Source organism: Sceloporus occidentalis, unplaced genomic scaffold (genome assembly GCF_023333645.1).
Source record: "Sceloporus occidentalis isolate IW3139 unplaced genomic scaffold, rSceOcc1.0.p SCAF_8, whole genome shotgun sequence".
NCBI lineage: Eukaryota > Metazoa > Chordata > Lepidosauria > Squamata > Phrynosomatidae > Sceloporus > Sceloporus occidentalis.
Window position 1 is genome coordinate 5,221,600 of NW_028316988.1, and position 14,937 is coordinate 5,236,536.

The 14,937-nt window shown below is 45.3% G+C and overlaps 1 protein-coding gene across 1 annotated transcript in view; it reads right to left on the bottom strand.

Moving 5' to 3' along the window:
- Nucleotides 1–14,937, bottom strand: part of ACAP3 (ArfGAP with coiled-coil, ankyrin repeat and PH domains 3) — a 121,179-nt gene that overhangs the window by 23,948 nt on the left and 82,294 nt on the right. Inside the window, exons 11-21 of the mRNA XM_089534288.1 lie at nucleotides 11,649–11,761; nucleotides 9,758–9,809; nucleotides 8,561–8,661; nucleotides 7,145–7,256; nucleotides 6,468–6,676; nucleotides 5,352–5,421; nucleotides 5,005–5,099; nucleotides 3,489–3,703; nucleotides 2,399–2,503; nucleotides 1,806–1,907; nucleotides 470–562 (exon numbers count right to left, since the gene is read on the bottom strand). Of these exons, the coding sequence (XP_089390414.1) occupies nucleotides 470–562; nucleotides 1,806–1,907; nucleotides 2,399–2,503; nucleotides 3,489–3,703; nucleotides 5,005–5,099; nucleotides 5,352–5,421; nucleotides 6,468–6,676; nucleotides 7,145–7,256; nucleotides 8,561–8,661; nucleotides 9,758–9,809; nucleotides 11,649–11,761 (1,267 nt within the window). The remainder of the gene's footprint in view (nucleotides 1–469; nucleotides 563–1,805; nucleotides 1,908–2,398; nucleotides 2,504–3,488; nucleotides 3,704–5,004; nucleotides 5,100–5,351; nucleotides 5,422–6,467; nucleotides 6,677–7,144; nucleotides 7,257–8,560; nucleotides 8,662–9,757; nucleotides 9,810–11,648; nucleotides 11,762–14,937) is intronic.

Here is a 14,937-nt window from a genome sequence, read left to right on the forward strand (position 1 = left end):
TCTCTCTCTCTCTCTCTCTCTCTCACACACACACACACACTCTCCTTCCTTCCTTCCTTCCTTCCTTCCTTCCTTCCTTCCTTCCTTCCTTCCCTAGCTGCATTTCCTCTGGTGGAAAAATAAGCTCCCACTTGGGAAGTTTATTTTAAGGCTATTACTGTACCCTCCATCATTGCAGAGATGAAAACTGGGACAAGTATGGCCAAGCAACATCAGAGTGTGGTCAAGGTGGCAAAAACATATTAAACCAGAAGAACACACAAACTAGGAGAGGCTTCAGCCTTTTGCGTTTGCCTGAGTCTACTGGGAAGACCAAGATTACACTCCTTTTCCTTTCTCCCTTTTTCAGTTAACAGAATGCACTTTGGGATCTGGTGCCTTTAGGGCATTTAGTCTATTCAAATATTTGTCCCCTACTTATTAGGGGACACTCATCCTGCTTCCATCCATCCATGCTTGCAATGCCTACCTTCCTCTGTGACACTGTCCACCACTGAGCCAAACACCAGGACATCAGTGCTGCCGTCAGTGCTGCCGCCAAGTCCGCTGTCACTGCTTAGACCTGCAGGGCCAACAAGGAACAAACAAAATGCACTTTAATATGCAGGTACACTGACTTTCCAGTATATGTCCCTCCACTTTCTTTCTTTCTTCTGGCTACTCGTTAAGTGATAAGACATGAGAATACCAGAGCCCCATCTTCTGGAGCAGGCATAGCATTGCAAGAACATCTGTAAGGGATCAAACTACTGTACTGTCAGAAATGGTACCCAAGAGCCGTTTGGAACAGGGTTACACATGATGCCATAAAAGTACTCTCATTTGCTGATCCTTTCTGCATAGATTCTGAAATCACTTTAAAGCAGAGTCAAATTATGGTCCAGGGATCGCATGTGGTCTACAGGGCACTTCTGAATTCTGGTTCCCATTGACGCTGTGAAGAGCTACCGTACTTTCCATTGAGCTTTGGCAGTAACAATAGCAGTGGCAGCAATCCTATTATTAGTTAATGATTTGTGGCAGTTGGTGAGTTAGAGGGGGGGACAGCAATGAGGCCCTGAACCTCCAGAAGTTGCCTTTATCTGCTTTAAAGTGTGTGCTTCTAATACTCTCTGTGTTTCAAAAGAAGCAGTAAGTGACAAATCATTCAGCTCTTGCCTCCATCGATTGTACCAAGGTACAACGATTGGTAAATGCTGCCGGATAGCTGGTCACAATGCAGCGAGGAAACCCAAAAGCACCAGAAAAGGAATGTGACGTGACTAAGGACATGCTGCAGGGTTACTGGCAGAGACTTTCCATGTTGTTTCCAAAGCATTTCAAAGAACAGCAATTATACCTATTTTATTTATTTGCCTAGTTTGCAGAACACTCAAATGTAATTTTCACACCTCAACCTCCAGTGGGATTTCTTTGAAACTGGGAGGGAAAGGATCAATATGAATGCACATGGGTGTATGCTTTATTCCAGGAGACAAATGCCAACTCTTGGGCTGGGGGGCAAGGAAGGGAACTGAGATCAGGAAGCTGCTGAAGGAGCAAAGAAAAAAATCCTTCCCTGAATTCGTAATTCAGCGACAGAGCAGCTTCTTTGCATGCAGAAGATCCCAGGTTGATGCACCTATGGAGCCACAACTAAGGCCTTGAGGAGGCTGCACAAACCCCATGGTCACAGCACCCCTGCTTGTCATGGGCATCTGATACCTCAAGGTATAGGTATACTGCCTCCGAACGTGGAGGTGCTGCTTGGCTAAAACAGCCAGACACGCTCTTGCAACTCTACATTGTTAAGGCATCCCCCTTACCTCCATCCAGGAGGAACGGTGAACCGCTCCCAGCGGGACCATGGCCACTGTCACTCCTTGGGCTGGCTGCCAGGGGGTGCGGCACTGAGACGTGGTTGCCACCTAAGAGGAAGGTGGACGGAACGTCAGGGGGAGTTCATTGTCAAAGAGGCATCTGACGTCGTTCTTTTTGTATGTTCAAAAATGCAGCGGTCAGGAATGGATTTTGTTTCCCTTGAAGGACAAAATGAAGACATGGGGGAAGGGGAGAAGGGAGAGAAAATGCCAGCCAACTGCACAGGTTTGGCATAAAAGAAGATGGGAGGGAGGGGAGATATAAGCCCAGCCACCAAAATAGCAAACGCTGGGGATGAGGGGAAATAATAAAGGTGCAATGGAAGGATGGGGGGCAAAGATTATAGGTGGAGGTTTCTGAAAACAATTTCCTATGTCAACCTCTTCTTCTGTCTTTCATAAAACGTTTGCCCGCATATGAGTGTACAATTCTCCAAACCAAAAACACTGCTGTTTCAACTCAATGCCCGTGCCCAAAAAGTGCCAGGAGGGAAAGACGCAGCTGGCAGACAAATGATGGATGGTTTAGGTCTACTTACTGCGTGGCCCAGCTCCAGCTCCTGTGTCAAAGTAGGAGAAAAGGGAATCCAGCTCATCGGGACAGAAGAGGGAATCTCGCCGGAATTTCCTTTCCAAGGTGGCCGCTGCCGATAAAGAGAGATTGTTATAGTTAGTTACTTCCTTGTTTTCCCAGCACAGGCACACAGAATATATACTATGGATGTGGACAGTTCAGAGCCTGATTTGGCAATTTGGACATGGATCCAGTTTGGGTCCATTTCAATTCAGATCCAATTTGCTCCAAGCCTGATCCCAAATTTGACTGTGCAGCATCATACAGCTAAATCTGTTAATTAAACTAGGATAAATGGTAACTATACCCAATTAATGGTATACTTAAAACCAAGGGGTGACTTTATTCTACCAGGATGCGACTGGTAAGATTCAATGAGGCAGCATAAGGATGGAGGAGGCGACCAAATGGTACTTTTCTGGTGAAATTACCCTTCTCCCTTAAGGCATTTCTTGATCTGGGCCGATGGCCCCATATTCCTGCCATCTTGTCTCTTCCAGAGTTGGTACTGTTAATCTGTCCTTAGCAATACAGTTTTGCACTGGCTCTTAAGGCACTGGAATGAGCTGGTGGTCCTGTTACTTGGCCTCAAGCAGATGGGTGCCTTGGAGCACCCTCTGCCCGCTCCAACCATGGCAATCAGATGCTGCAGTCCTGCCGCAGTCTGCAATGGACCGCTGGCAAGGAGAACGTCTTTTGTGCTCCTTCTATGGCCGGTTTTGAGCCACCATGGCACGGCTTCAGCCTGATCCGGGGGGGGGGGGGGGGGTGCATCTTCTGAACTCCATGCTCTCAAATCAGTCCAAAAGCAGTGCTTTTGGACCATATGTTTTGGTCCCTTATTTATTCTGCCTCATTCGCTCCTTCCAGTGAAGGCTGATAGAAATTGCTCCTCTCTGGGCCCACAACAAACTCCAACTCCCAGAATTCCATAGCCTTGAGCCAGGGCAGCTAAAGCGGCACCAAAACAGGCTATTTCTCCAGTGTGGATGCAGGCTTTGAGAGATAGGCAAGTGGAGGAGAGGATACAGAAGACATTAAAATGGGTCCCCCACCTGAAGAGTGTGCTGCCGGCGATGCGTTTCCTGCCTCGTGCCGGTACTTCCTGCGCGCGGTGGGCGCTTTCGTGGAGCTGTTGCGCCTCTGGCACTTCTTCACACTCCAGCGCCGTGGTTTCCTTTCATGCTCAGCCAGAGCCTCCCCAGATGGCAGCTTCTTCAGGAACTTCTTCTCCACATATTTGACTTTAATCCAAGCTTCTTTGTCTTGCCTGTGAAAGAGAATTCAAACATACTTGTTGCAAGCATTCAAAGCTCCTAATTTCTCCATGCTATTTCTGCCTCTGGTAACCAATGTTCTCTAAAACAAATAATGCCCAGGAAAACATCCACTTTGCTAACTGTCCTCCCTTGACTCTGCAATGTTTCCACTGAGCTATGGCTCTACAATAAAGTCAGATTTGTGTCTGAATATTTCCAATAAAGAAAAGGTTAGACTTCTTTAATAGGAATTCAGACATGAATCTGTGTAGGTTAGTGTTGTCGACAATGCTAACATAACAATCACTCTCAGAGTTTCAGACAGACGTCTTTCCAAGCCCAACTTAGGGACCTTTCACACTACACAATGATAGCAGCATGATTCCACTTTAACTTCTGTGGCTGAAGCTTAAAGCAGTTTGGTGAGGCACCAGAGCTCTTTGGCTGAGGATTATAAACCCCCCTCCCCAAACTACAAATCCCATAATTCCACTGGATGTTGTCATAGCAGTTGAAGTGGAATCATAGTGATACAATTTTGTAGTGTGGAAGGGCTCCGGTAGAGTCAAGGATTGAACCTGGAACCTCCTGCATGCAAAACACGCATTCTAACAGAGCTGCAGCTCTTCTATTCTTCTCTTAGAACTGGGGTTGGTTAATTTACTACTTTTGATCTTATTGTTATTGTACTTCATTTTGCTTTTCTGAGCTTGAATGTTGCACTAAAAGCTATTTAACTTAGAAGTCCAGGTACAAACATCTCAACAAATAAATGCATTATTGGGGCGGAGGAAAGAAAGATGCTAAACCAAAATCACCCAGGGAGCTTCAAAGAAGAAACTCCACCCTGAGAACCTAGGAACTGCTACCAGAAGAGACAACAGGGGAGTATATGAAGTAATGGTCTGACTCTATATAAGGATGTAATGGAAATAATAACAAGTTGTTTGTAATAAGTTACTTCCAAAGTCTAAAAAACACAGGTGACTAAGGCCTGTTACAGACTGCCAAAATAAAGCTGCTTCGGGTCTCTTTGGAGGTATGCTGTTTAAATGATGCATGGGTCCTAAGAGTCCAGAGGTCGCGCCAAAGCCACACTCCATTCCTAAGCACTGGAGTGCAGTTTTTGGTGCAGCTTCCGGATTCTTAGGATGCATGCATCATTTAAACAGCGTACCTCCAAAGAGACCCCAAGCAACTTTATTTTGGCAGTCTGTAACAGGCCATAGCAAGAAGATGGAGAGTTCTTGCCAGTCCAGTAAAGAACTGTGAGACCTTTCACAAGAACCGACAGAGTTGGATGAAGTCCTACCTGGAACTGCCAGCGGTGGGCTTCTTGAGTCCCATCTCCTCGCATTGTGCCTCATAGATCTGATTCATGGTGGCGTTGCCCAGCTCACACATCAGCTTTCGGAAAGCGTGCAAGAAAGGCAAAGTGTTAAAAGCTTAAGTCAGTTCTCCTCCCTAACCCTCATGCCGGCACCTTCATTTCCCCACAATGTTCTGTTTCAAAGCCATAGCTGCGGCAGGAACCTAATACAGAAAAGGACTTGTTGGTGACCCCCTCCCTGGTAACAGAATGCCATTCCTTCCAATTATCCTTTAACCATTGCATTCCTTTCCATCCATCTCTGTTTGGTATTGAAGTTTGGTCTTTACCTTCAGTAACTCTGGCTCCCAGGAGTCCAGTGTGAGCGACCGCACTTTGGAGCAGTGAACTCCCAAACTCCTGTAAGGAAGGGAAACACAACCCAGAGGAACATTAATAAAATTCAACATCTGTTTGGTACTTATACATATCCAAAGCTTGTAATGTTATTTTAAGGTACTGACTTACAGTACACTTACGTGCCCCCAAACAGTTACCTTTATAGTTTGTTTTTAACTAACTCACATTATATTGTCACTTCTCATGTCAATTTTTAAAAACAGGAATGCTACAAGTGGCTGGCTTGCAGTACAAAATAATGGCTTCTACCAGCCACCTCATTGCTTCAATATCTGCAACACATCATTAAGCATAATAATACATTGCCCACACTGTGCGTACACTGGAAAGTATATAGCATCTAACTTGAAATAAATACATCCGGCCAGTGAGGTTGCATTTTGGTCTTTGTGTCCAGCTAGGCATAATTCCAGAACTGGTTGATGGACAAGAGGATCTTACAATCAAAGCATCTCTGCCAGATGGCCATCCAGCCTCTGTTTAAAGACCTCCATGGAAGGAGACTCTACCAGACTCCAAGGGAATATCTTCCACTGTCGAACATCCCTTAGTGTCATGAGGTTCCTCCTAATGTTGAGCTGGAATCTCTTTTCCTGTAGCTTGCATCCATTGCTGTGGGTCCTATTCTCTGCAGCAGCAGAAAACAAGCTCACTCCATCCTCAATATGGCATCCCTTCAGATATTTAAACATTGCTATCATATCACCTCTTAAACATCTCTTCTCCAGGCTAAACATACCCAGCTCCCTCTCATCATAAGGCTTTATGATTTCCATACCCTTCACCATTTTGGTTGCCCTCCTCTAGAATTGCTCCAGCTTCTCGACATCCATTTTGAATTGTGGTGCCCAGAACTGGACACAGTATTCTAGGTGAGGCCTGACTAAAGCAGAATAGAGTGGCACTAATGTTTGGATGGCCTTTTGCCAGGAATGGTTTGATTGTGTCTTCCTACATGGCAGGGGACTGGACCGGATGACCTTTGAGGTCTCTTCCAACTCTAGGATACTATGAATTGCCCAAGCTCTTGCGCGTCTATAAAATACCTGTGTATCCCTGAACATTCAATGCATAGTAAGATGCCCAAGTTGATGCTCGCCCATCGAGGGTCTGCCTGCCCACAGTCGCAGCACTGGTCATTCCCTGGTATGCTCTGCACCCTCTGCAAGATAGTCTCCCCTTTGGCGCTGCGATCCCGAGAGTCAGTGGCAGAGTCGATGCTGCTGGTAGAAGGGGAGGCAGTCCGGTCCAGTCTCTGGCGGGAAGGGACACAAAATGAGGGCCGTGATTTTGCCATTTTATATAAGGGACACAATTTTACAATGCCATTGTAAATAATAGGATTTTAATATCCATCAGTTGAGGTATCTGGAGGAGGTTCTGGGACCACAATTTACCAAATGCATGTGCTACCAAATTCTTTCACAAGGTGGTGATACAGGACTTTGAATCCCTACATATCGAACCACATTTGATGCTGGATTACCAGAGCCACCTCTTTGTCTTACAGGCGTCTCATCTTTTAACACCGACATGTACATGCACCTTAGTGTGCTTGGAAATAGCTGGGCTTATTGAATTTGGCTAGTGGAGATAGCTGGGACGTCCATTCAGTTTGGGACTTTAATAATAATTGTGAAAGCTTCTGAATTCAGAAGCAACATCTCTTCTTCAAAGCAGAATGGGACCATTGGCATCTCTAAACCATAACGCGTAAACTCACTTCAATGTAGCAGCTGTCAGGACTCTCTCGATATGCAGAGGCTATGCTAGCTTGAACTGCCTGGATCCACGCCTGACGCAGTTTCTCGGAATCAGCCTGCAGCATGCAGCTTCTGTCAAGGGAAGAAGCAGTGAGACACATGTTACAAACCATAAGAACGGTTACAGAAAACACAGTTTGCCTGTCTCTCAAGCTGAAATACTGAATAGCATGACCAGGAGATGCATGCGTACACACACACACACACACCTTCCACAAAGGATGGGGTGAGGGACACGTTCTATGCACCTTCCATCCATGTGGTACATTTCAGCCTAACTCACAGACACAACCAAGCCCTTAAAACTACAATTGGTGATGTACTATTGTTAATGCCACAACCAATGCTCATCTGGGAAATTTTCCATAGAATCATAGAGGTGGAAGAGACCGCAAGGGCCATCCAATCCAACCCCATTCTGCCATGCAGGAAATCTCAATCAAAGCATCCCCATTGACAGATGGCCATCCAGCCTTTGTTTAAAGACCTCCAAGGAAGGAGACTCCATGACACTCTCAGAAAATATGTTCCACTGTCAAACAGCCCTTACTGTCAATATGTTCCTCCTAACGTTGAGGTGGAATCTCTTTTGCTGTAGCTTGCATCCATTTCTCCGGATCCTAGTCTCTGGAGCAGCAGAAAACAAGTTTGCTCCCTCCTCAATGTGACATCCCTTCAAGTATTTAAACAGGGCTATCATATAACCTCTTAAGCTTCTCTTCTCCAGGCTAAACATCCCCAGCTCTCTAAGTCGTTCCTCCTAGGCCATGGTTTCAAGACCCTTCACCATTTTAGTCACCATTTTTGAATTATTTCACTTCTTTAAAAACAAAATCTTCCCACTCTTTGTATTGAGTAATGTGATTTTTACATAACAATAAAAGAAGGTGGATATCTTATTTTTCAAATGTAGTGTTAACATCCTCATCCTGCAACGAAGGTTGGCAATGTGTATCTGGAACTGCAGCACAATGTCTCCCTGTTTACCAGGAGCCCTGGTGGCACAGTGGTCAAATGCCCATATTTCAGCCACTCACTCACAAACCCTAAGGTTGTGAGTTCGATACCAGCCAGAGCTCAGCCTGGCATCTTTCTGAGGTTGCTAAAATGAGTACCCAGCTTGCTGGGGGCAATTGGCTTACAGATTGTAAACTGCATAGGGGGTGCTTAAGTGCACTGAGAAGTGGTACAGAAATGCACTTGCTATTGCTATTGCTATTACTCCATCTCACCTTCCCTCCTCTATCTCTGTTGAATTTTAGATTGCAAGTTCCATGGGGCAAGGACCTGACTTCATGCACTCCATAAAGCACACTGGGATAATACAAAAGGGGGAAAAGAAAAGAAGGAAATCAAAGATTGCCTGTACAACTTACTTAGTGGGAGACACAACCTCAAAGCAAAACCTCCTCTCAATGTCTTCACAGGGCTTGACGGTACAAAGTCTGAGGTCTTCTACTACCACCGTGAGGACATCCTGGAAGGAGAAGAGGTGGCCATCAGTGTAATGGCCCTTGGGAGCCATTCATAGCTGAAAGAACACTAGCACAGTTAGCTGCATTTAAGAACTATTTGTTGAGCTTGTATTTGCTATTCTGCCTTGTTTTTCTTAGCATTCACAGGGGAGTGAACCTTATTTCTCTCCAGGGCAATCTATTAGGTGTCTATTCCCCAAATACATAATGTATAAATAAATGGATACTGTGCTTGATCTGAACTACTTAGGCTGCATCCGCACTGTAGAATCCTATTGAACACTATTTTAACTACCATGGTTCATTGTGCTGCAAGGTTCAACTGTAGTTTTGTGAGACAAGCTCTGATGCCACAAGAAACTACAAGTCCCAGAATTCCACAGCACTGAGCCATAACCATTACAGTGTGCCAAGCAGGATTATTTTTGCAGTGCAGATGCAGCCAAGGGAAAGAACGGGACCCAAGTGTGAACAGCAGCAGCATCCTTGACATTGTAAGATTTGCCGGAGGGGTTTTGTTTTGGCCTAACCAAAGTTTGGGGCAATTACTATCTCAGACTACAGTTCCCAGCATCCTCAGTCAGCATTGCCAATGGGTGACTTTGGAAAATGATGTTTTACTCACTGGTCATTGTTGTTGTTTTGCTGTATCTGCCAATTTTTCTTATAATGTTGATTTTGTAATGTCATTGTATTTTGCTACTGGTTTTCCTAACAATTCCATAGCAATGTCATTAACTGCCCTATGTGATGTGTATGCACTAGAAGGGCAAGATATAAGTTTGTGCATTAGTAAATATATGTCCAGAGTGGGTTGCAGAATGTATTTGAGATGCTGCAGTTCCCTTTGGAGCACTGATCGAGCGACATGAATGCCTTCTGTTGCACCCGAATTCCAAGACGGATTGCGGTATCCAAAGTGGAGGATTCTGCAACCCATTCTGGATGCATGTGTTGACCGGACTAGCATGGGATTATTATTCTGACCTGTCCCCTTTCCTTCCACCCCACAGAGAATGGCTCCGCAATCCCTTGAACAACAAGATATCAAGACAAGCCAGCTAATCCGCTAATGTCATCCCAGGCGGCCTTCCTGACCTTTAGCTTCTTCTGGTACACCAGCTGGCTGTTCTGGATGGAGAACCACCTCCTGGGGAGACAAATGGAGACAGAGAAGGAGAGGAAGAGGGCAGGGAAGGGAAGAGGGAGATGGGGGGAGAGAAGCAAAAAATCATTTCTCTTCCTCCTGAATTAAACAAGGACTAGAAAAGATTCTGGCAAGAGCAACTAAAATGACCGGGACCAGTTTTAAAGCAGAGATGGGGAAAATATGTACTGTATATACTCATGTATAAGTCTAGAAATGTTGGTTAAAAAAGTGACCCCAAAAACCTGAGTCGACTGCCAAAATAAAGCTGCTTTGGATCTCTTTGGAGGTATGCTGTTTAAATGATGCATTCATCCTAAGAATCCGGAAGCTGCACCAAAGCTGCACTCCTGTGCTTAGGAATGGAGTGTGGCTTTGGCGCGACCTCCGGACTCTTAGGACCCATGCATCATTTAAAGAGCATACCTCCAAAGAGACCCAAAGCAGCTTTATTTTGGTAGTCTGTAACAGGTCCAAAAGTACTGCATTTTAAGTCATATATACTGTATTATGTGTGTATGTGTGTGTGTGTGTGTATGCACATATGCATATGCCCTGGAAGCATTGATCCCTTCTACTCTCTCATCTATCCAGCCTTTAGTTTAAGCACAAATAGTTATGTCTGCTGGAATTGTGCAAGTCCTTTGGCATCTTTTTCCTTTGCTTTGTCTTTTACATCCTTTGTTATAAGGCCCTAGGTTTTACCCTCGACTTATCCACGGGTCCTATTAAAATCCACAATTTTACCCCCAAAACCTGCCCTCAACTTATACATGAGACTGACTTATAGTTGAGTATATATAGTATTTGTTTCAAGGATTTACATCCCACCTTTCTCCCATAATGGGATTCAAGGCGGGGTATATGGCCACATGGTTGTCTTAGGCCTCATTCCCACTGCATTTTTAAACTGGTTTGCAAACCGGTGTGAAGTGGTTTAAATGACTCTTGTTCACATTTGAGCCGAATCGCCGAAGCGGTTTGGAGAGGGGGGCATGCGCTAGACCCATTTAGCATGCGCTAGACCCATTTTTTCCCATGTCTTTTGCAATAAATCGATTCAGAGCAAGTGTGAACAGGACACGGTTCAGAATCGATTTTTTAAATGACATGATCAGATGATCATCCGCCGAAGATGGTCCCTTTGGAATTGAATCATTGGTCAACGTGAACGAGAAGAAGAAAATGTGATGGAGGCAAATGCAGTGTGAACCACGTTCCACTGTCGAATCAATCCATCAATCTGGATCGCAAACTGATTTAAATGTGAGAATGAGGCCTTAGTAGCATGTTTGTCTTAGATGCACCTGTGATGCACTTTTTCTGGCCCCTAAATAGTGAACTGCCTCTTCCTAGGGGTGTCCAGGAGATGCAACTCACTTTTAAATAGGTCACACAAGCCCAAATTTCTTGAAAAGAACCCACCAGATTTCAAAGCCAGATGGCTGCCTCTGGCCATGTGCCCCCCTCCATTTGTTGGCAGTCCATGCACCAAAAAATGAAGGGTCTCAGTGGCCTGCAGACCTGCTGGAGTAGCCCACCTCTATTTTAACATGTAATTCCAACATACTTTAGATCAGGCCAAGTGCTGCCAAATTATGAATTCAGAAAATGTTTGGATTCTGGACTCATTTTACTTTGGACATTCATGCATGAAGTCACAAAAAGGGTGAATGCAGAACCAAGAAGAACCAAGAGCTCCCATATTCCTTGACAATTTGTTGCACTGATTGAGAGTTATAGGACCTGTGACCCAAAACATCTGGAAGGCATAGTGTTGCCTATTGCCTGCGCTAACCACTGCACCGCGCTGTTTCGTGTCCTTTCAAGGACATGCCTTACCGGTTCCAGGTCTTGAAAGCGTTGCTTGCTCTTTTGAAGAGGTAGCCTTCCATCACCACTCCATTTGGAGCATCGACATTGAATTCCACTTTGGAGTCATCGTATGAGAAATCCTAAAGGCACAAAGACAAGCCAAATGGCAAAAGCATATGACCAAACATAAGAAAGACTGTTAAGAGCTACAAGAGGAGAAGAAAGGCGAGAAGTGAGCAGAAGGACAGAGGAGAAATTCAGCCACAATGCAGACCAATCTTAGGACATGGGGCAAACCCTATTGAGTTCAATGAGGATTACTCCCAGGAGGTCTGTATAGGACTGCAGCCTAAGTCTGAATCCAACCCAATGGAAAGTAATCTTGAATTACATAGTGTGTGTGGAAAAATATGTTCCCTTCACAGCTCAGGTGCATATTCCATATGAGCCTGCCTCTGTTTTGGGATCTTCAGGCAAGACCCTTCGCTTGGTTCCCTCAAAGAGTAGATCTGGAGGGGACCCTCATAGGTACATCTGGGGGAAACACAGGACAGGGCCTTCTCAGGAGCTGCCCCCAGGATCTGGTCCTTCCATCCCTGAGAGGTTAAACTGGTGCCTCATTTCTTACATTTCTAAGCCAGAAGGTTAAGTGGTGACATGATAGCCATGTTTAAATACTCAAAGGGATGTCATATTGAGGATGGAGCAAGCTTGTTTTCTGATGCTCCAGATAATAGTACCTAGAGCAATGGATTCAAGCTACAGGAAAAAAGATTCCACCTAAACATTTGGAGGAACTTCCTGACAGTAAGAGCTGTTCGAAAGTGGAAGATACTCTTTCCTCGGAGTGTAGTGGAGTCTCCTTCTTTAGAGGTCTTTAAACAGAGACTGGATGGCCATCTGTCCCATGGAGTCCTTTGCCTGTGTATAGTTGGCCCTCCATATCCACAGATTCTTTATGCGTGGATTCAACTCTCCACGGTCTGAAAATATTATATGGGATATCATTTTGCTATGGCATTGTATATAATGGGACTTGGAGCATCTGTGGATTTTGGTATCCACAGCAGGTGGGGCTGAAACCAAACCCCAGTGGATACCAAAGGCCCACTGTATTCCTGTATGGCAGGGGATGGACTGGATGGCCTTCAGGGTCTCTTCCAACTCTACAATTCTATGATTCTAGACTAGGAGCTCTATGTTGGGGGCAATTGGCTTAACGCTGTAAACTGTTTAGAGACTGCCTAGCACTATATCAGTGATGGCGAACCTATGGCACACATGCCAGAAGTGGCACTCAGAGCCCTCTCTGTGGGCACATGTGCCATTGCCCCAGCACAGAGTTTGCCAGAGTTTGTCACTAGAAAGCCAGAGGGATATGGCACTTTGCAATAAATAAGTGGGTTTGGGGTTGCAGTTTGGGCACTCGGCCTCTAAAAGGTTCACCATCACTGCACTATATAGTGGTATAGAAATATACTTGACTATAAGTTGACCTCATGTATAAGTCGAGGGCAAGTTTTGGGGCCATAATTAGGGACTCATGGACCAGTCTAGGATAAAGCTTAGGGGCATGTAGCAAAGGATGTAAAGGATGAAGTTCACTGTCTCCGTACATAAATATCGTATTCAGATCCTTCTAATCCTGATTCCTCTCCGCACTCCTTTGAGGGTAAGCACCCAAGAAGTGCCCCCACTGCCATTTCCCCACCCAAGCATTCTCAGAAATGGGAAATGCAGCACCAACAGCCGTCATTAACTTAAGTGCCTCTTGCCCACATGGCAGCATCCAGGTCCACGATGAAGGCTGGTTGCTAAGCAGCGGGCCCTTCACTCTCATTAGGATGAGTTATTTCCATGCGGGAAGATGCTGGCGCTCCAGGAAAGTGTCGTAATGAAGGGAAGGAGGCAGACGGAGAAGGCGCCATGGGGACCCGGATGAGTCATGGCCTCACAAGAGCTGCCAAGGGACCCCCAATCCAAAGAAAGGTGGCTTTGCCTAAGACAGTGATGGCGAACCTTTTAGAGACCGAGTGCCCAAACTGCAACCCAAAACCCACTTATTTATTGCAAACTCTATGCTGGGGTGATGGCACATGTGCGCACAGAAGGGGCTCTAGAAAAATGTCTATACACATTTTCATGCGGGGAAAACTCAGTCTTGCAACCTGATATGAACGAAGATTTGGACAAGAAGGTCGGTAGGATTTGGAGAAGAGCAACACAATAGAAACAGAATTTTTCACATCCCAACTGGAGGGAATATTTAAAAAAGAAAAGAAATTGCTGACTTGAAAAATTAGCTGGAGAGCCAGCAAACAAGAGGCTTCAATAAAGCAGCCGCTGCCAAACTGCATACTCAGAACCTCTTGCAAACCTCCTCTCTCATCTGCTCTCTTTGCTTTCATGTCACTTCAATAAATCACAGCGTCATCCCATCCCAGAGGCACTCGGCTTCCATTCCCCCATTGATTTGAATTTATACATCCCAGGCAAGGGCTGAGAGCACTTTTTCAAAGAGGGGAAAAAAGAAAATGACACCAGAGAATGGTTTCCCTGGAAACACAAAATGCCACCACAAAAGAGGGACCAGAGTCCAAGAAAGGCGAGCAGCCTCCCCTATTCTTCCCTTTGGGGTTGGAAGTGGCGTTGGTGCACCCAGCCTCCAAAATAGCAATGCTTTTGAAGTGGCCAATGGGGATAGAGGTGGAAACCGAAAAACCAGTGGCCAGCTGCCTCGAATCCTATTTTGGGAGAAAGACGGGATATCATAGGTTTAAATATTTGAAGGGATGTCATATTGAGGAGGGAGCAAGCTTGTTTTCTGCTGTTCCAGAGATTAGACCCGGAACAATGGAAGCAAGCTCCAGGAAAAGAGATTCCAGCTCAACATTAGAAGGAACTTCCTGAGATTAAGGGTTTTTCAACAGTAAAACACACACCTTCCTTGGAGTGTATTGGAGGTCTTTAAACAGAGGCTGGATGGCCATTTGTCAAGGATGCTTTGATTGAGAGTTCCTGCATGTCAGAATAGGGTTGGACTAGATAGCCCTTGAGGTCTCTTCCAACTCTATGATTATATGACTGCAAGGGGGAAAGGGCCAAAAATCTTGATAGCATTGCAAGTACCATGTTGGTTTTATGCCCTCAAAGCTAATTTTCAATGCTTTGCAACAAACCAGCATTCAACACATTACAATCTGACTTTCCATTTATGTGTGAACCCACACAAAGCCCTGGAGAGTGAAAAGATTCCTTCTCGCCTCTCAACACGCTCTTGCTTTCTGATTCCCTTTATTTTTCTCACTCGGTTTCT